The sequence below is a fragment of the Myotis myotis genome, unplaced genomic scaffold (assembly GCF_014108235.1).
Source record: "Myotis myotis isolate mMyoMyo1 unplaced genomic scaffold, mMyoMyo1.p scaffold_m19_p_6, whole genome shotgun sequence".
Taxonomy (NCBI): Eukaryota; Metazoa; Chordata; class Mammalia; order Chiroptera; family Vespertilionidae; genus Myotis; species Myotis myotis.
Window position 1 is genome coordinate 3958060 of NW_023416368.1, and position 19276 is coordinate 3977335.

Below are 19276 nucleotides of genomic sequence, written 5' to 3' on the forward strand. Positions count from 1 at the left end.
GGGCGCTCAGCGCCCTGTGTTTGGATCCTTGGCACGTGCTGCACGAACCCCGGCCAGTCTGCTCCTCGGCTTCACCCCGAGCAGCTACAGGCGGCGCGAGTGGCGGCGTGGGGTGGGGATCTTGCCTTATCTCCCTTGGCACCCTTAGCTGGGGACAGAAGGACCACACACAGAAACAATGGCAAGATTGTAAAGCCGGCAGCCAGTGGTGCCCAGTGAGTGCCAGCTCTTCTGAAGTGCTCGCTGAACGTTTCCGTAAGGATTAGGGATAGAGCAGCCTATGCGCCCGGAGGGCACACAGGTCTGATCAGGAGGGAATGGTGTGCATGACCTGACTGAATCATGGCGGCGCCTTCCCAAGAGTCCACACCCCCCGCTTTGTTCTTTGTTTAATTCTTGAACTAAATCAACTTTTCACTCAGGCTGCTTCCTGAATGAGGGAGTGTGGCAGGACACGAACTGGCATGAAGGCTCTGGATCTGCATTATGGAGAGGCACCTGCAGATGGCTTGGAGGATGGCTTTGAGAGGGAGAGTCTAGAGGCCGGGAGGCTGGGAGGAAGCTAGGTGCAGCAGGTTAGCAGTGGATGGGGTGGAGGCTGCAAGGGCCAGAGGGGACCTGGGGCTCAGGGGTCTGGTTGGACAGTCTTCCCCCACAACGATGCACAGAGACCAGATCCCAGAGGGTGTGGGTCTGCGGTGCCCAGCCACGCTTTCCTTGAGACGGACACAGTGCTCAAGAATGAACTTGCTTGCATCCATGGCCGTCCCAGCGCCCGATGGCCTCCCCTAACTCACACATGCTTCGGGCAACTCTGGGAGGTGAGCAGGGCAGTGCATGAGGACAGGCCCTACACTCTATGGGAAGAGGAGACTGAGGCCGGGACTTGCTCCAGCTAGGGTGAGTGAGGCCAGAGCCGGGCAAGGCCCAAGACGCCATCCCTGTGCTCAGCACAGTTCTCAGCCTGCAGTGGGAAGCTGGTAAGTGTTTGTGGGCGAATGAATGGGTCAGTAACGGGACCGGCATTCTGGGGGCAAAGGCATGGTCCGCAGAGGAGAAAGGAAGGTGACGCCCACTGAGCGCATCTGTGTGGCAGGTGTTCTCCCGCACCCCGTCACTCACTCCTCTCACAGCCCCCACGCCTCCCTCTCCACGCAGCGCGTCTCCGTGCCGCTCAAGCCTCTGGTGCCGCTTCCCATTTAACACCTGCATTGCCTTGGTCACCCGTGGATTTGTCTCAGTCTCATTCTGATCCCATTTATCTTTTAAGCCTGGAGTCTCCTAGGGGACGGATCCTGGGACATCCTTCCTCGTAAATCTCCTGCACCCCGAGCACTCAGCGTCCCCAAGCCCATTTTCTCATGGCCGCCTAGATTCTGCACGGTTTTCTTCTCCTCCCTCACAGACCAGGGACGCAGCCCCTGCACTGCTGGCCCGGCTCATTCTTCTCGCCCACATCTGAGGGGACAGCCAGAGCCTCTTTCAGAGCACAGAGCTGCCCCCTGCTCCTAAGCCTTCCGTGCTCCCCTAAGACCTCTGGTACAGAGTCCCGGCCCCTGCCTTCCCAGCTGGGCCAGTCCTGTGTCTCCTCTGACTTGAGTGCCCCCAGCATAAGAGCTGATGCATACAGGTCAGTGGCGCAGCTGGGCTTCTCATTTCACCCCCAGGTGCCAGCATTCGTGCACGGCCCCCTGACGGCTGCCTGCAGCATGTGAGTGAGCACTCATGACTGCTAGGTCCGTGGTAGGGTTGGGCCTTAAACTGAGGACTTCTGATTGTCAGGACAATGTAGCTGGAACAAAAGGCCCACAAGTTCTGGAGCTGCGGGCCTCTGTCCAGGTCCTAGCCATGTGGCCCTGGCCAAGTTGTGGTCCTTTTAAAGTGGAGGTGAAAAGTTTCACCTCCATGGCATGATAGCACGGCCCAAGGTTTGCGAAGTCCTCATGAAGAGGGCCAGCACCTTGGGAGCAGTGGCCACCGTGATGGTCACCATCAGTGGGACCTCTCCGTGTGCCCCTGTCCTGGACAGAGAAAGCCAGGGCGGTTACCTGTCTGTGGCTCCCCGGGGTGCCATGACCTCTCTGCCACTCCACACCTGCAGCTTCAGGGGCTTCTCTTCCTGCTGCCTGGGTCCCTGGCTCCGAGTCCTGGGGAGCCGAGAGCTGTCGTACCTCAGAGAGGCGTCGTGGGCGTTGCAGCTGGCATACCTACAGCGCAGGAGCTGCTGGTACGCCGTGCGGAAGTCCCTGTTCAGTGCGGCGTACAGGATGGGGTTCAGGGCTGAGTTGGCGTAGCCCAGCCACAGAACAACAGCTTCGAAGGTCTTGTTGACGGCGTCATCCCCTCTCAGCCCCCGGTAGACAAACACGGTGAAGTAGGGGAACCAGCAGACGATGAAGGCCCCCATCACGGTGGCCAGCGTTACCGTGGCTTTGTGTTCCCTGATGGTGGCTGCCTTCCAGGGGCCAACGTGATGGATCCTCTTGGCCTGCTCCCGGGCGATCTTGAAGATGCGGAAGTAGGTGATGCACATGACCAGCAGAGGCACGTAGAAGGTGACCAGCCCGTCCACCAAGCCGTACACCAAGTTGACCTGGACTTTGCAGGGCTGGATGGTGTGGTTGACCCCGCTGGTCTCGTCCCTGCTGTTCCAGCCCAGGTGGATAGACAAAAAGGACAGGGTGATGGAGACGGCCCAAATCAAGACCAGGGAGACCCCAACCCGGACCGGGGTGATGAGCACGGGGTAGCGCAGGGGGTCCGTGACGGCGCAGTACCGGTCGAGGCTGATCATGAAGAGGTTGAGGATGGAGGCCGTACAGAGCATCACGTCCAGGCTGGTGTAGATGTTGCAGAAGACCTTGCCGAAGCTCCACCTGCAGGAGAGCTGGTAGAAAGCCGAGAAGGGCATCACCAGGAGGCCGAGGAGCAGGTCAGTGATGGCCAGGGACACGATGAAGCAGTTGGTCAGGCTGCGGAGCTGGCGGTTCAGGCCCACGGCCAGGCAGACAACCACGTTGCCGGCAATAGTGATGAGAATGAGGATGGTGAGTGCCACACTGACGGTGACCTTGAACGCAGCAGAGTCCAGGCAAGAGGAAGCGGCCGTGTCGTTGGACTCCATCCTGGGACCCCGAGCTCCTTCCTCAGCCACAGCCCCTAGCTGCTTCTCTTCCAGCTCCCCAATGTGCCAGTTTTGTCAGCCACTGGGCTCCAGGCTGCCCCACAGAGACGAAAGGGAGTATCCAATTGTGGCAGGCTACAATAATCGACTCAGTGCTTTTTCTAGAAATAAATAGTCAGTCTCCTAGGAGGTGTTGGGCAAGAGCATGAGCATGAACAGAGAGGAGGCAAAGCTGGTGGTTCAAACTCCAGTCCTCAGCTTGCCCCTTCAGAGCTGGCTCCCTCCTGGGCCTGGAGCAGGCCTCGTCTCTCCAGGTTCTGCATAGAGATAGGCACTGGGGCATGTGTCTGGAGGTGGCTTAGGTTTTATGAAGGAGGGATCATGTGGACAGGTGGTCGCATCCTTCTCCATAGCTGACAGCCACTCCCATCCACGAGGCCGGGGTCACAGCTGCTGCATCTCCCTCTTGGGACCACTGGAGAGCAGGAGCTGAAAATGCAAAGGCCGGGTGTTGAGTGCTTTGAAACCAGACCAAGAGCGTGACCTGATTCAGGATGAATCTTCTCGACCTTGACCTCCCTGCACGGCACCAGGAGGCCTGGGGCCAGTCTGGATGCCCTTCTTTGGAGGCACTGAGGCAATCAGAATGCGCCGTGGGAGGAGGAGGGGAGTCAGGATGCAAGGGCTGCACCACCTGTCCCCACGTGAGACAAACAGGGAGGGGCTGTTTATTTGGAGAAAGATGTAGATGCAGACTCCAAGCTCTGGGAGGCGGGCTGCGTCGACTTGTTCAGTGCTGGTTCCCCACACCTGGCCCCGCAGCTGGGCATTGGAGTCTGGTGGACAAATCATAGAATGAATGAATAAGTAAGCAAATGTAACAAATTCACACTGATACAGTGCCAAGAACAGCGCTCAATGCTGTTGTTTTACAGAGTGTCACTGCGCCCTAAACCAGGGGCCATGAACTGTGTCAGGAAAACATTTTCTGCTCTGCACCCCGCACCGTCGGTCGGTGTCACCTCTGGTGCCGTGGAAGGAAAGTCAGCTACACAGACAACGGGCACACGAGGAAGCGTGCTAGACTCCAGGGAGACCTTACCTCGGACCCTCGCATTTGAGTCTCACATACGTTTCACAGGTCACACAGTATTTTCCTTATATTTCCTCCAGCTCTTTATAACCATTTCCAAACAATCGACAAACGTGGAGGCTATTCTTAGTTCCTGGGTGGCACGATCCAGGCAGAAGGCCAGACTGACTGCTGGCATAGTGGGCTCACCGCGCCCCACCCACCACCTGCTCTAAACATCTCCCTAGTTTTTACTTATTTGGCAACACATGTGGTCCCGCATCCAGGTCAGCTGATACAGAATTCACAAAATCTTTCTAATGGCCGCATAACAGTCCAGGGGCCAGGTGTGTGTGGGGGGTGGCTGGCCACAGTTTATTCTGTCATCCCCCCATCATGGGTATTTGGGTGGTTTCCCATCCGTCCCTCCCCCCCTCCCTCCTGTCCCACTGCGAACATCACTTCCGTGGGGCTGAACACAGTGCCTCTGGGGGAAATCTCAGCGATTCCCTCCTGGCGGTGATATCCTGCGGTCCCGATGGATGCAGGAGAAGCTCGGACCCTGCTTGGTTCCTGGACCCTTTCACAGGGGCTGCTCCTGGTTCCCCAGCCCCTACCGGCCCCTGGGACCTGGGAGTGTGCAGAAATCCAGGCAGCAGCAGAACCTCTCGGCAGCAATCTCACCTCCCCGTGACATAGCAAGCCTCTCCCAGGCTCTAGCCTGCAGTGTTCTGCACTCTGGACGCGAGAAGCATCATTTAATCCGTCATTTAATCGTAACCGCGACGTTGGCGCGGGCCCACGGCTCCTGGTCGCCTCCTGCTGCTCCAGCTGGCTCAGCTGCCAGGCCTCCTGAGCTGTGCCTCTGGGTATTATTTTTGGAAGATCCTTTCATTACATAAAAAGCACAGACACCGGCTCGCACTGCTGCGCTCAGTTAACTTCGGAGATGGCGGCAGCAAGGGCATTGCTTTGAGAATCCTTATTTCTGATCAAAGTATTCTCTGAGCTTCCTTAACAGCCCGGTATAGGCATTTCGGCATTGAACTGGCGTTTTAGTTCATGTTTGGGGGTTTTCCAAACCGAATGAACCAGCGTCTCATATAATTAGAAATTCATTGCCCCCTCCCTTCCCCCTCCTTCCTTCGTTCTCTCTTCCCCTCTGTCCTATTCAGCTCACATTTCTTTCAGAGCCTTCAGTGTGCCAAGTGCTGGCTGCAGGTGCTGGAGGCCTGGAGATGACCGAATAGCAGTGGTTCCTTTTTCCAATGAGAACCACACCTGTTAAGTTTCTATTCTCCAGCCCAGGTACCTGGACTTCCTAGTGACCTTCTGAATGGAGCACTATCCATTCCATACCTGTAGGTCCTGAGAGGTCCATGGCACCCCCAAGTTCATCATCATGCCTGCCTGATGCCCCAATGCCTCTCTCACTGCTTCTCACCCACAAAATCCCAGAAGAAATGCCACCGAAGGAATATTGTCTGCCAACTGGAGGGGCGAGGCCACTTAGAAAAGAACCAGTCTGGGGGCTCCTCCCCATCAAAGTTCACCCAACCGAGTCCAGCACTCTCCTTCCCTCCTCACTGGGAGGTGAAATGAAGTTCCCTCTCGGGTTTTAAGTGCCTGCCCCCAGGCCCCGTCCTCAGGGAGCTGGCAACAGTGCAGCAGCCAGCAAGTTGGGGGAAGCAATTCTGGCTCCTTTGATTGGGGCTCTCACGCAGCCTGGAAGATGAGTCTGATTTTCTAGGCAAGAGCTTACAGCAGGAAGAGAAACAGTGTTCATCAGACAACACTGCACGAGGCCCCTCCGGGCAAGCAGCGGGTGGTCTGAGAAATAGGGGGCTGGATCCATGTTCTGCAAAAATTGATGCTGAGAGAAGTGAGGGGAGCCCCAGGGGCTGAAAACAAGGACTTGGGCATTGGCCGGATCTGGGTTCTAACTCCGGTGCTGTCACTAGCAGCACGTGACCTTGGGGGTGTTACTACACGCTCTCTGAGCCTCAGTTTCCTCATTTGTAAAATGGGAGTGATATTCTTTCTTCCTTCACTTGGTGGCTGTAAAATAATTGCGGAGTAAAGGTATGAACACCAGCACCTGGCACATGGCAGGTCATATTACTTATGGTAACGTTATACAGCTATTACAGACGGTTCCCAGCTTACGATCTTTCAACTGTAAAGAGAGTTGGAAAGCAATGTACGCATTCGGTAGAAATCATTTTTTGAATTTTGAATTTTGACCTGTTCCTGGTTAGCGGCGTGTGGTGCGTGTGTGACACTCCCTCCTGGTGCCGGACAGGGCCAGCCCCCTGATCAGGAGGGTGGGGAACCACCAACGCCCTCCATTGCAGTAGCAACTGCACTTTCGAGCTGCAGTGTTTTCAACTTCATGGTTTATTGGGATGTCGCTCCATCATAAGTCAGGAGCAGCCGTATCTTATAACAATAAAAACGCTAGTTTTGTTATTGTCTGAAGCCGCACTCCAGCTTTGTTGAGTGCCTTACATGTGCAGACACTGTGCTGGGCTCTGGGGTCACAGGGTGAGCGCGGCAGACATGCCCTGGAGACAGACGCACTGTGGCGACACTCATTCACTGCAGCTGTGTGGAGGTATATAAAGGGGACGCACAGCATATGTAATGGGGGGCCGGACCTGGCCTGGGGGATACCGAGGCTTCCCGAGGAGGGGATACTTGAGGGGAAGGAGGTAACTCAGGGAAGATGGGGCCAAGCAGGCTCCAGACAGGAGCCTGTGGAAGCATGGAGGCGGAGACGGTGTGGTTTAGGGTGTGTGTGGGAGCGGATGGAGGGCGATGTGACTGGAAGGCAGGAAGGGGCTCCCAGGCCCTGCTCACCTGCTGTGCATCAGGGGTGGGGGGTGGCAGCTGGGGGTAGGCCTGAGCCAGCCCTGCTGACCACCCCCAGGACCACAGGTCCCTGCGTCCCAGGGGAGGTAGCTCCTCTTCTACATGAGCCATAACTTCTCAGCACTTTGCCCCGTAATCGGCCGCGTCACCTGTTCTGGCGACCTGGGACTGAGGCATCAGAGGAGTCCCGGCAGCAGCCCCTGTCGGGAAGCTCAGCCGGGTCGGACGTGGGGACTTCTGTCATCAGGGCAACGTGTGCATTTAGCTTTTCCTGTAGAGCAAGAAACCACCTTCCGGGCATTTCAAAGCAATGGCAGGATTCTCTGTGCACGTGCAGCACCAGGCACTTCCTCCTTCGCAATATCAGCAGGTCTTTCATCTCTGTGGTTACAGATTTGTACCTCCTTCCTCGCAGTGGGCTAGACGTTCGGTAAAAGCCTCGAAAGACAGTAAAGGACTTCCGGTCGAGGCCGCTCGTGAGAGAGAGAGGCCCGGGCTCCCGGGGGTCCAAGCTGGGGACCCTGGGTGCTCAGGCTGAGTACAAGGGCATCATCCTTGACTCCCGTCCTGTCCTCAGCAAGGCCCGTGGCTCCTGCCTTGGGAATGTGTCTGTCTCGGCTGTGGCTGCTTTCCTCGGCCACTGCCAGCATCCTGGTCCTGCTCCAAAGCAGCGCCGCCTCTTGCCTGGGCCTCTGTGAGCTCTCGATTGGCCTCCCTGCTCCCTGCCACCACCAGCGCCCGGCCGCTTCTGCCCTGCCCGTGCTGCCCGGCTCCACCTTCCCCTGGGGATCTGCTCCCCACCCCTCTGACCTCCGACTTTACCCCCAGCCTTAGTGGGCGCTTGGCCACACCCGCCTCGCTCCTGTGCGGCCTGAGGTCTGCCGCTGACCTGGATGTGCGTATCGTGAATAGACATCAGTTCTCCTTCACCCCCAGAATGTGACCACCCCCATCACTTTCCTCAAAGCGCTGGCCCCTCTGTGGAGCACGTTCTCCTGGCCTTTTCCTTGTTCCCTGTCCGCTCACTATTCTCCTCTCCCCACGGAATGTGAGTGTCCGGAGGGCCAGCTCCGCCCTGACAGGCACTGCGTAGGGGCTCAGTTAATACCCATACCTGCTGCGTGGACTAAGTGCACCTCGGAAACTACCATCGGAACAATGTACTGTTCCATCTGTCAGGCACTTTGAAAGTACTTCAATCTGTGCAACAGCCCTGCTACGTGGGCACCATTAGTCATCTCCATTTCGTAGCTGAGGAAATGGAGGTTTATGGGACTTGGTGACGTGGCCAAAGTCCACTGCCAGCACCTATGGGAAAGGCTGGGAGGGAGTTTCCAGGGCAGGGTTGACTGGGCCACGAGAAAATGCTGCCTTGGTTCTTCTGGGGCAGGTGAGAGCCAGCTGCCAATGTTTGCCGCGAGGCCCAAATCTCTGCCACCCGGGGGCATAACTGCGGGGGGAGGTGGGGGGTGGGGCAAGGGCCGGTGGGAAGGGCACTGTGCTGGGGACTGGGGCCGGATTGGGGTCCCTCGTGTGACTCTGAGTTGTTGTATTACCTCTAACAAGTTCTGTGCCCCCAGTTTCCTCAGCAGAGAGGTGAGGAGATGAGCTTAGACCAGTGATGGCGAACCTATGACACGCGTGTCAGAGGTGACACGCGAACTCATTTTTTTGGTTGATTTTTCTTTGTTAAATGGCATTTAAATATATAAAATAAATATCAAAAATATAAGTCTTTGTTTTACTATGGTTGCAAAGATCAAAAAATTTCTATATGTGACACGGCACCAGAGTTAAGTTAGGGTTTTTCAAAATGCTGACACGCCGAGTTCAAAAGGTTCTCCGTCACTGGCTTAGACTCTCAAAGGTTCCTGCTAGCAACTGTGTGTGTGTGTGTGTGGAGGGGGCAGGAAGGAGGGGGTCATGAGCCGCCGACATAATAAAATGGGAGCGATCCGGGCAGAAGCAAGACGCGGTGGTCACTTGTATTCAGGAACCTCCCCTGCTCTCCTCGCATCCCTCCAGTGATGGGGGCTTACTGTCTTCTCAGTACTTGCCCATCAGCCACAGCCATTTAAAGACACTATAGAGCCCTACACTCTCTTTTGGAGCCCTTACCCGACTGCATGACAAATACACTGTAATACAGGCACATTCCACAGAAAATGTAACTTGCAAATAGCTGTTTAGTATAATGAGCTGCCATTGCCTCACTATCACAGTGTGAGGTTGGGGTGTCCAGGAAATATTTACTACTTGCAGTGTTGTGGTTTTCTCTTTGTACTTCAGATCTGGCACATGGGTGTGTATGGTGGTGTGAGTTTGCGGAGGTTTTTGTAGGGTAGGTTCCCAAACAGCTCTGAGGCCCCAGAGAAGTCCCTGTTCTCCAGGTTTCTGCTTCTCTGTAGCAGCCCACACCCTCCACTGAACTCTTCCCACTCCGTCGCCATCCCTGCCATCGTCACAGCCCTCCTCGCTGCCCCTGCTGCCTTCACCATGATTGCTGCCCTCAGTGGCAGCACCCCTGCCGCCATCACCATCACCAGCACCACCTCCCCCACCCCCAACCCCGCCCTCAGCTGCCCCACCAGCCCTGTGCCTGCCTCTGTTCTTTCCCCTCAGCCTCACCCCAGGAAGGATTCACCCTTCCAGCAGGTACCGCTTGCTCTTCCAGGCCAAAGTCCTGCGGCTGCTGGGTCACCTTGTCACCTTAACATCAGCAGCAAACAGCTAACACTTGCCAGGAACATTCATACCGGCTGGTCACCCTAGGCCAGTGGTCGGCAAACTGCGGCCCCTGGAGTGTGGCTCTTCCACAAAATACCACGTGCAGGCGCGCACGTACAGTGCGATTGAAACTTCGTGGCCACACTCAAGGGGCCAAAGAGCCGCATGTGGCTCGCGAGCCGCAGTTTGCGGACCACTGCCCTAGGCAGTCCTTCCTGCCCTCCCCACAGCCACAAAGCATCAGCTCATTTCGAGCTCGGCAGGAGAGCTCTGTGGAGCCGTCAGAGGTAACCCTGGTAGCTGGTTCGAGAAGCTTCTTGCTCTTAAGGGGAACTGGGCTCAAAGCAGATGTGGCACCGGGAGGTCAAATGCCTCGGCCAGGGCCACACAGCTGGTCAGAGTCAGGAAGAGCTCCCAGTTTCCAGCTCCCAACAACTCGCCTGTCCCATACACCCCGTTTCCCAAACCTCATTCCTTCGCGTCCCACCTCCATGATTTTTGCCAAACCCATAAGATACTAATTCTATATTTTTTACTTAACATTTTTCTTTAAAGTGATTGGATTTATTGAAAAAGGAATTGTTTTTACCACTACAGTAACCACCAGGATCACTCTCCTTCAAATAGGTCACCCTGAAAATACGTGCCAGGAGAACGCAGCCAGTGCTGTGAGACCCCTTGTAGCTCCTGCTGCCCGAAGAGCCCAGCCTCACCCTCTCCTTGTCAGAAAGGCACACTGGCCTGTGCTCAGGGGACATTAGCGACTGCCCAAGCCCACCTCAGGCCCCGTAGGCCTGCCTGCCCTGTGCTCACCCAGGAAGCCAATGCTGGGTAGTGGAAAGGAGTCAGGAAGCTCTCTGAGGCTCAGTCTTCCCATCTGCAAAATGGGAAGATGATGTGTGAAAGTAAAGGGACGGAGCTGAAGGTGGTGGTTCCTCAATAAATGCCACTGCCCTCCCCATGGCCATTCTCTGATCTTTCTTCAAAACCACTGGGCTTCAGGTCCCGCCCTTCCTGTGAAGAAGGCACCCAAGGCCGCCAGATGGGAGAAGACGTGAGCACTGTGAAGAAACACGGTCTTCATCCAGCACAGTGCATGCGGGCCGCTCGCAGATGGCCCTGGACAGTCGGCAGGGCCAGAGGGGGCTGTTTGGTTAGAAGGCCTGTCCTAGCCCGCCCCTCACCCAGCCTCACCTGGGCCTCCAGCCCCTGACGAGAAGCGCTTTCACAGCAGCTGGCTGGTCCCGGCACAGCCCTGCTTCTCACCAGTGAGGCCATGTTCGCCCGGTGTCAGCCCCACCTTCCCTTCCTATGAAATGGGGATAACAATCCCCACCCCGTGGGGGTGTCAAGAGGCCTGTGGAGGTGAAGAGCAAGAAGCTTCTAGAACCAGCCACCTGGGTAGTCTGGCCCCCCTGCTTCTCTCTGAGTAACTGCAGGGAGCAGCAGCTTGGTGTCTGCCTCAGATGCTGTGACTGTGGCAGTGGGAGCAGCGAGAGCCCCAAGCCATCGGGCTGTTGGGAGACAGCAGCCCAGCACTTCCAAAGACTCAGTGGGTGTGACCTTGCGTGACGCACAGCCCGCAGAGCAACACGTGGCCCAGGCGTGGGGCCTGCCTCCCTCTGGCGCCTCTCTCCGTCTCCTCTCCCCCTGCCACCACGCCCTCTGTGCCCCGGCCACGGACAGACTCCCCTTTCTCCAGCTCTCCAGGAAAACTGCGCAGTTCCGGAGCCGAAAGTGGCCCCAGTGTCCAGTCCTTCCTGGAGCTGTTGACAGTTCTAGCTGCTGCTCCTGGAGGCGGGGCACCGGGCAGAGCAGCCGTGTGCTCCTGGAGACTGTCCCCACGGCTGGTCACAGCCCCTCCACCTGCTCCCATGCACGACCAACTTGGCTCTGGCCACCTTTCTCTCACTGCCACGGCGCCAGGCCCACGCCTCCTGGCAGCGCCGTTGCATAGAAGCTGGGATCAAAGAAGGGCGGAGTGGGGAAAGCCCTGGCCAAGTGGAGGTCAGCTACGCCCCTGCCTGGTTCTCAGGTGGGCAGTGGCTTGCCCAGGTTCACACAGCGATGAAAGGTGTAGTCACATCTGGAGCCCAGTTCTTCCAGCTCTTATCAGATAGTAAAAAAAGCAACAACCAAAAAACAACAACAAATACACGATCAAAAGAAGTTTTGAGTCCTAGCCGGTTTGGCTCAGTGGATAGGACGTCGGCCTGTGGACTGAAGGGTCCCAGGTTCGATTCTGGTCAAGGGCACATGCCCAGTTGCAGGTTCGATCCCCAGTACAGGGCGCGCAGGAGGAAGCTGATCAATGATTCTCATCATTGATGTTTCTTTCTCTCTCACACTCTCCCTTCCTCTCTGAAATCAATAAAAACATATTTAGAGAGAGAGAGAGAGAGAGAGAGAGAGAGAGAGAGAGAGAGAGAGGTTTTGAGAGGTGCTAGAAAGGGCCTGGGGGTGCTGGCACTTGAGACTGAGAGGATGGGGAGGCCTCACTAAACTGACCCCATGCAAAGGCCTGGAGGCGGGAGCAGCTTGCCGCTCTGAGGCCAGTGTGGCCAGAGCCGAGCGAGTGCGGAGAGATGCGGCCCACGGGGGCGGCGCCCCATCATGCACAGCCTTGCAGACCTCCGACGGTTTGCACTTCAGTCTAAATACGGGAGTTTTAAAAGATGACTCTGATCAGAATAGATAGTTCTACAAACAAGATAACAAACGGCCCACGAGCACCCGAAAAGATGTTCAAACTCATTAGCCAGCAGGAGAATGCAGATCCACACCACAACGATACCGCTTCACACCCACCAGGATGGCGAGGAGCACTGGCGAGGATGCAGAGAAGACGGAACCCGCAGACACTGCTGCAGGGAAGGCGACATGGCAGCTGCTCTGGAAAACCGGCCGGCGGTTCCTCAAAGGTGAAACGGAGCTCCCATATGCCCCAGCAATCCCACTCACCGGTATATTCCCCGAGGAAATGCAGATGCACGTTCTCCCAAAAACCCGCCCCGCAGTGTCCACAGCAGCCAGAGGAGTGGAGGCAGCCCCAGTGTCCCTCAGAGGATACACGGATCAATAAAACGTGAGGTGTTCATACAAAGGAATATGATTTTAGCCATAAGAAGGAACGAAGTACTGGCACTGCTACAATACGGGAGCATCTTGACAATATCATGCTAAGTGAGAGAAGCCAGTCACTAAAGGCCGAACAAACATCATGTGATTCCATTGATAGGAAATGTCCAGAAGAGGCACATCAGTAGGGACAGAAAGCAGGTCAGCGGTTGCCTAGCCTTGGGTGGCCGTAGGGCAGTGATGGCGAACCTTTTGAGCTCAGCGTGTCAGCATTTTGAAAAACCCTAACTTAACTCTGGTGCCGTGTCACATATAGACATTTTTTGATCTTTGCAACCATAGTAAAACAAAGACTTATATTTTTGATATTTATTTTATATATTTAAATGCCATTTAACAAAGAAAAATCAACCAAAAAAATGAGTTCGTGTGTCACCTCTGACACGCGTGTGTCATAGGTTCACCATCACTGGCATAGGGGGTGGGTGGATCAGGAGTGACAGCCAGTGTGTATAGAGTTCCTTTTTGGGGCGATAAAAATGTTCTGGAATTAGATAGTGGTGATGGTTGCACAACTCTAAAAGCAATTTACTTGTACACTTCAAATGGGTGAATTGTATGGTATGTGAATTATATCGGTAAAGCTTTTATGCTTTTTTTTTAAAAGAGACCACTGGTCGCTGGTGGGGGTAGGATGGCAGCAGGGCAGCCAGGCAGCCGGTAGTACAGTCACGGGCTCCAAGCCCCGGCCCGCAGGAGGCACTGCGTGAGCACCTGTGCTGCCTTGAACGGCTGATCCCAGGTCAGGATCTCCCTTCGCCTCCCACCCAGGTCTCTCGGCGCTGTGGGCACTTTGGACAGGGTTATTCTTCGTTGTGGGGAGTCTGTCCTGTGCATTGGTAGGATGTGTAGCAGCATCCCTGGACTCAAACCCCGCCTCCTCCCTCCCCCCCCCCCCCAACACACCCCAGTTGTGACAATCAAAAATACCTCCAGACATTGACAGATGTCCCCTGGAGGGAAGCTGTCCACAGTGAGAACCACTGTTCTAACTTCTCTTGCTCACCTGGTGAATTCCTGGTGATCCTAGAACCATTTCTGATAATCAGTCTTCCAGGGAACCCTCACCCTTCAACCTCTGAAGTCCCACAGTTTCCTAAACACCCCCCATCACAGCCCTGAGGATGTTGTTTGCACGCCACTGCCCCTCACCCCTCTGTAGAGATGGCACTGTGAGCCTCTGGGTCCCCTGCATCCTGCACAGACCTGGCACTTTGGAGGTCACCGCTGAGCCGTTTCTTTGCCTGTACAGTGCAGGGCTGCAGTGCTAGGTGCTTAAATGTCAGCTACTAGAATCTGCTGACCCTCCTGACGCTGGTTAGAAGTGTAGTCTCTGAATCTAGATGGCCTGGGATTGAACCGGGTGTGACACTGGCCCGGGCACCTGGCTGCATTTGTTTGGCTCCTGGTTTCCTCTCTGTAAAATGGAGAATCGGTTATACCTACCTCTAGGGTTATCGTGAGCACATAGTAAGAACAAATGGATGTTAATAACTTAGTATTCCTCTTCCTTCTAAGGGGCCAACCAGGCCTCACCCAAGAGGGTGGCCCTGTAATGACAAGTGTTCATATGCTGGCCCTGTCTTGGGTGCTGAGGAGGAGGTGAGAGCGGGTGGGTTATATTGTCACCAGAAACCAGACAGTTCTATGACCACTAATTATTAAAGAGTATGCTCACTGCATACAATCTGGAAAGTTCAGAATTATAAAGAGTCAAGTAATAAATCTCCCATAATGCCACCACCCAGCCGGCAAACATTGTTAACACGCTTTGGCTCATTTCCTTCCAGTGTTTTTTCAAAAGTGCTTGCCACAGATTTGTGGCCATGCTATATACATGCCTATGCACAAGCATGAATCCATTCATTAAAAACTCTCCGTTCTTAGCAGCACGGCTGTCTCATAACCTAATTGACCCCTCTTGTTGGACATTTAGGAGCTTTCTGATTGTTGATGAATCTGTTTGCATTCGAAAGAGCCTTTGTTCATATCCCTGTCCTTGCTTTGGATGTCCTCTTCTTCTTTTAAAACATTTTTTGGCAGAGAAACCTCTCTAGCCTAACGGGACGCCCGTTTTCCCACCAGCCAGCAGGGATCTCCTCCCAGGACTGAGCTAATCCCTGGGATTGGGTCTTAATCCCATGTCCCCCTCCCTGGTGCACTGGGGAGATGGACCACAGCTGGCTTCATTTCCCCTTCGGACGCATTACCGGGAGGGCCAGTTCAGTTAGTCATCCGTGGAGGATGGAGAACAGAAAGTGCCGTGAAGCCAGGGGAAGCAGCCAAGGCCAAGGTTAATGGGGACGAGGTGAACCTGGACAAGGTGGTTGAGGAAGGAAGAGGGTTGGCGGAATGGAGTGACTCAGCCTGGTCTCTGCTTCCTGTGTGGTGCTGAGGAGTGACCTTCCTTCCTTTCAGACCCTGGAAAAGCCACCTGGCAAAGGCGCCCAGGCCCACTGCCAGCCACCAGACCTGCCTTCTCCATGAGGCCTGGGCCAGGAAATCTGTGCTGCTCAGGTTGGCACCTGCTAGGCGCCCAGCCGGTGATATACACCTTTCACAGTCATGTCTGGGGCTGGTGTGGGACTGTCTGGGGCCAGGCAGACCTGAGGCCACCCCCAGCACAGGCACTTCCTACCAGGTGACTCTGTGGATCACAGTCGCTCTGAGCCTTGCTTTCCTCGTCTGTAAATTGGGTTTTAGTGGCACTGACTTCCCAGGATTGGTGAGATGACTGTAGCCACTGCTGTATACATAGCACCCCGGGCCTGCACAGGGCAGCTGTCAGAGAAATGGCATTTTCTCCTTCTATTCAATTCTCAGCATATCTCAGCGTCAGGGAGGACAATCAATATATCTATCCAATCGCCTTTCATAACCTACAGGGAACTCGTAAGTCACAACTTCCTATGACAAATCAGGAGATGGAGGCTCCGAGAGAAACCAGGAATCTCTACAGGATATAAAGTGGCATCTCACAGATTTCACGTCTTAGGGAACCATCCAGATGTGTGTCTGGGTTGGGGGGGCTCCTGTCCCCCTGTCCCCGGGTCCTGCTTCATGCCCAGCAGGGCCACTGACCATCTCTAGCAAAGGGGATCAGGGAAGACCTACCTGGTGATGACAATGGGCTCCGGGAGGCAAAGGGCCCTGCACTCCGGGACCCTGATCTAAGGTGTGACAGCTGCCATGGTGGGGACACCACAGTTGCAGGGACCTTCTTGCCCTGCCCCCTCCTACCCTCCCAGCCATCTCAGAGCGGGCACACACATACCCCTTTCCTGGGGAGGAAACTGAGGCCCTTTTGCTGAAGGTCAGCTGCACTGTGTAAGCAGGCGAACTGGGATTCTTAGCCGAGGCCACTTGCTTGGCTCATCCTGGAGGCAAACCCCTCTCCAGATGTTGGGGGTTGGGGGTGGGAGCGTCCCTTCCCGGAGCGCTGCCCTCAGCTCCATCCCAGCATCAGGGAGCAGCTGGTGAGGATGATCCCTGAGAGCTAGGGACCCCTCTCGCCACCCCTGGCCAGCCCCTGGCTTTCCTTAAGCACAAAGTCGCTTCATGCTCCAGTGCCTCCACCCAGACCCGGCCAGCCCAGGGACTGTTTCAGCGCAAGTGGACTTCGCAGATCCACGCCCCCGCGGGAGAGGGGACACTACCTTACCCAGCGCACGGCGCGCACCCGGACTGCATCCCCGCGCTCACAGCATCCCCTTGGCGGAAGCGGCAGGGCCCCATGGGTCAGAGAGGAGGAAACTGAGGCTCCACTGGCTGAGGGACCAGCCAAGGTCACGCGCAGCCAGTGAGCAGCAGGGCCCGCTGGAACTCTGGGTCCGGAGGAGCTGGGGAAACTCCAGTGAGCGCCCGCCCGGGACCCCGCCCCAACCCAGCTCCGCGGGGAGGCGGGGGCCGTGTTACCTGGTGCTGCTGAAGCCGAGTGGCTCCGCTGCGGAGCCCGCTCCTCCTCTACCCGCGCACGCCGCTCTCTGGCTCCCTGCCTGGGATGGAGAGGGTGGCCCGAGCCCCAAGCCCCATGCCCGCACCACTTCCTGGTCTCCGCCCCTCACTCGCTCCTCCTCGCTCTGCAGCGCGCCTTCCTTTTTTCCTCTCCTAGTCTGGCTCTCCCTCTCCCCTTCCCCACCCGCTCCGTGCACGGCGCGCAGGCATGCACCGCTCTTCTCCCGTCCACGCAGGCTCCCTATCCCTCCCGCCCATCCACTCTCTCTTCCTTTCTCCTGGACCCCTTTCCTTCCCTCCCTGACACTTCCACCTTCCTCTTTCTTTCTGTCCCTGGCTCACTCTTTCTCTCACTTCCCCCCCAACCAGGCCTGGGACCCCGCATCCAGCCCTGCGGTAACTCCCAGCTGTGGCCCAGCCCTGGGAGAGATAGACCATGGGATTGGCGGCACCCCCTCACCTTGGGTACCCGGCTCCCAGCCACCCCGAATTAAGGTTAGAACAGAGAAAAGGAACTAGTGTTCCGGAAAAGCTTGGATCATCCTGGGATCAGTGGAACTTCAGAAACAGCAGATTTGTCCTCGTTGAAGGGAGGGATGGAGAGGCAAGAGGCAGGGAAGAGGGTCTTGGGAAAGGGGCTTTTGGGAGGGAAAATAACACCCATCTTGCGGATGAGAAAACAGAGGCTCTGGTGGGGAAACCTGGCTCTTAAATACCAAGATGTCTAGGCTGCTGTGTGAACCCCGCAGAGCTCGGTGGCAGGAGCCCGGGTGGCCAAGGGTGCTGTGTGAAGCCGGGGTTACCAGCCCAGTGGAGAGGTAGGCGGCCAAATGGGCTGCTCCCTTGTTGCTAGGGGAACCTGGTTCATGGAGCGGAGTTTCTGGAGAAGCTTTAACAAAGGAGTGAAAGGGAGCTGGTCCGGCTGAATGTAAATGTCAGGCACATGTTCATGATTGACACATCGTCCTAAGCCGTTCTGTCGCTTTGGGCCCAGTCCTGTGCCATGTGCTGAGTGAGGTGCGGAGACTAAGGTCACGGTTCCCTAGAGCTCAGAGGTCACAGCTTCTAGGGGAGGCCCTTGTAGTCTGCTCATCCACGTCACCAGCATCTTGGAATCACAGCAAGAGCCTCCAAGCTGGCCTGGCGGATTCCACTCTTGCTCGCCTGCAGCTCACAGAGCAGTGTCTCCTGCGGAAACCCTCCTTTGACTTCCTGTTGCAGTTAACATGAAGTCGACAGCCCTATCACCATCAACACGATCTGGCTACAGCCAAATCTGTCCTCTCTGATCTCCTGCCTTGCCACCTCCGCCTCCCGCCCTCCGTGTGCCTCTGGCTGCAGTGGCTTCCTCCTTGTGCCCTGACAGGCCCAGCTGGACCATGCCACAGGCAGTTTGCCTGGCTGCCCCCTGCTGGGAATGCTCTTCCCCCACCTGCTCAGACAGCAGAGGCCTGATCATCTTACCACAGGCCTCCTTTGGCACAGCGTTTTCATATCATCCCTTCTTATTACAATGGAAACACTTACCACTGTGTAACAGTATCTTGTTTATATGCTTCTTGTCGCTATACTGCACCAGCATGTAAGCACCGAAGGAGAAGCGACCTTGGGTGTATTATTCCCGGGGTCTCCCTGGAACCTGGAGCAGCACCTGGCACTACCTGGCACACAGTGAATGTTGTTGAATGAGCGAATGAATGATGCTATAGTAAAGAAGTTTAGAAAAAGGAAAAGTTGATGGACGGCACCGAGGGAACAAAGATTGCCTTCAGAGAGGAGAGATTTTAGAGTCAGATCTTAAAAGGGGAGCCACAGGGTGGAGGAGAAGGGAAGGGCGTAGAGGCAGAGGGAAGAGCGGAGGCAGGCACAGAACGTGACACAGCCTGGACCACTCGGGGGCTTAAAAGACATGACAGGGATTGTGGTCTGATGAGCATGGGGTCTATGGCAGGTTTTTAGGCTGGGCAGCTGGGAAGGCTGGGAGGTGTCTCCTGGAGGAGAGAAGCTGCATGACCTTGGTCTCGGTGAAGGGCATGCTGGGCGGAGGGAGCAGGTGAGACAGCAGCACGTGGAACAGCGGTCGGAACACAGGGAGATGATGTGGCTCTGTAAAGAGTGCTTTTTAAAAGGATTGAAGAGGAACCTGGCCTCCTGGTGTGTGTGTGGGGGGGGGGGGGGCGAGTACTGTTCATGCCTGTTCAGTGCCCCTCCCAGAGAGAGGATGGTCTGACGGTGTGTTGGTGGGGGTGATTGTGTCACTTCCGCGCAGAGGCTCTGGGACAGTCAGTGTTTGCCACGTCCCTTTCCTCTGTTCAGGCGATGTCCCAGGAGAGGCTACTCTGTCACCTTGGGTCCCAGAGCAAAGTCCCAAACCCGGCCCCCCGCCCCCA

The 19276-nt window shown here is 56.0% G+C and overlaps 1 protein-coding gene across 5 annotated transcripts in view; it reads right to left on the reverse strand.

The window, feature by feature from the left end:
* The window catches only part of HRH2 (histamine receptor H2), a 36050-nt gene extending 19075 nt beyond the window's left edge, over positions 1–16975 (reverse strand). For 2 of the 5 annotated variants that reach the window (XR_004968196.1, XM_036312976.1), the window contains exons 1-2: positions 16848–16975; positions 2049–3960 (exon numbers count right to left, since the gene is read on the reverse strand). Coding sequence is in view for 4 of the 5 variants with exons in the window: in XM_036312976.1 (XP_036168869.1) it covers positions 2049–3124 (1076 nt within the window). In the remaining variant the exon portion in view is untranslated. Of the gene's footprint in view, positions 1–2048; positions 3961–16593; positions 16791–16847 lie in introns of those variants that run through there. The other 3 variants (XM_036312977.1, XM_036312979.1, XM_036312978.1) reach the window with 3 other exon arrangements.
* Between the last annotated feature and the right edge of the window lie 2301 nt (positions 16976–19276).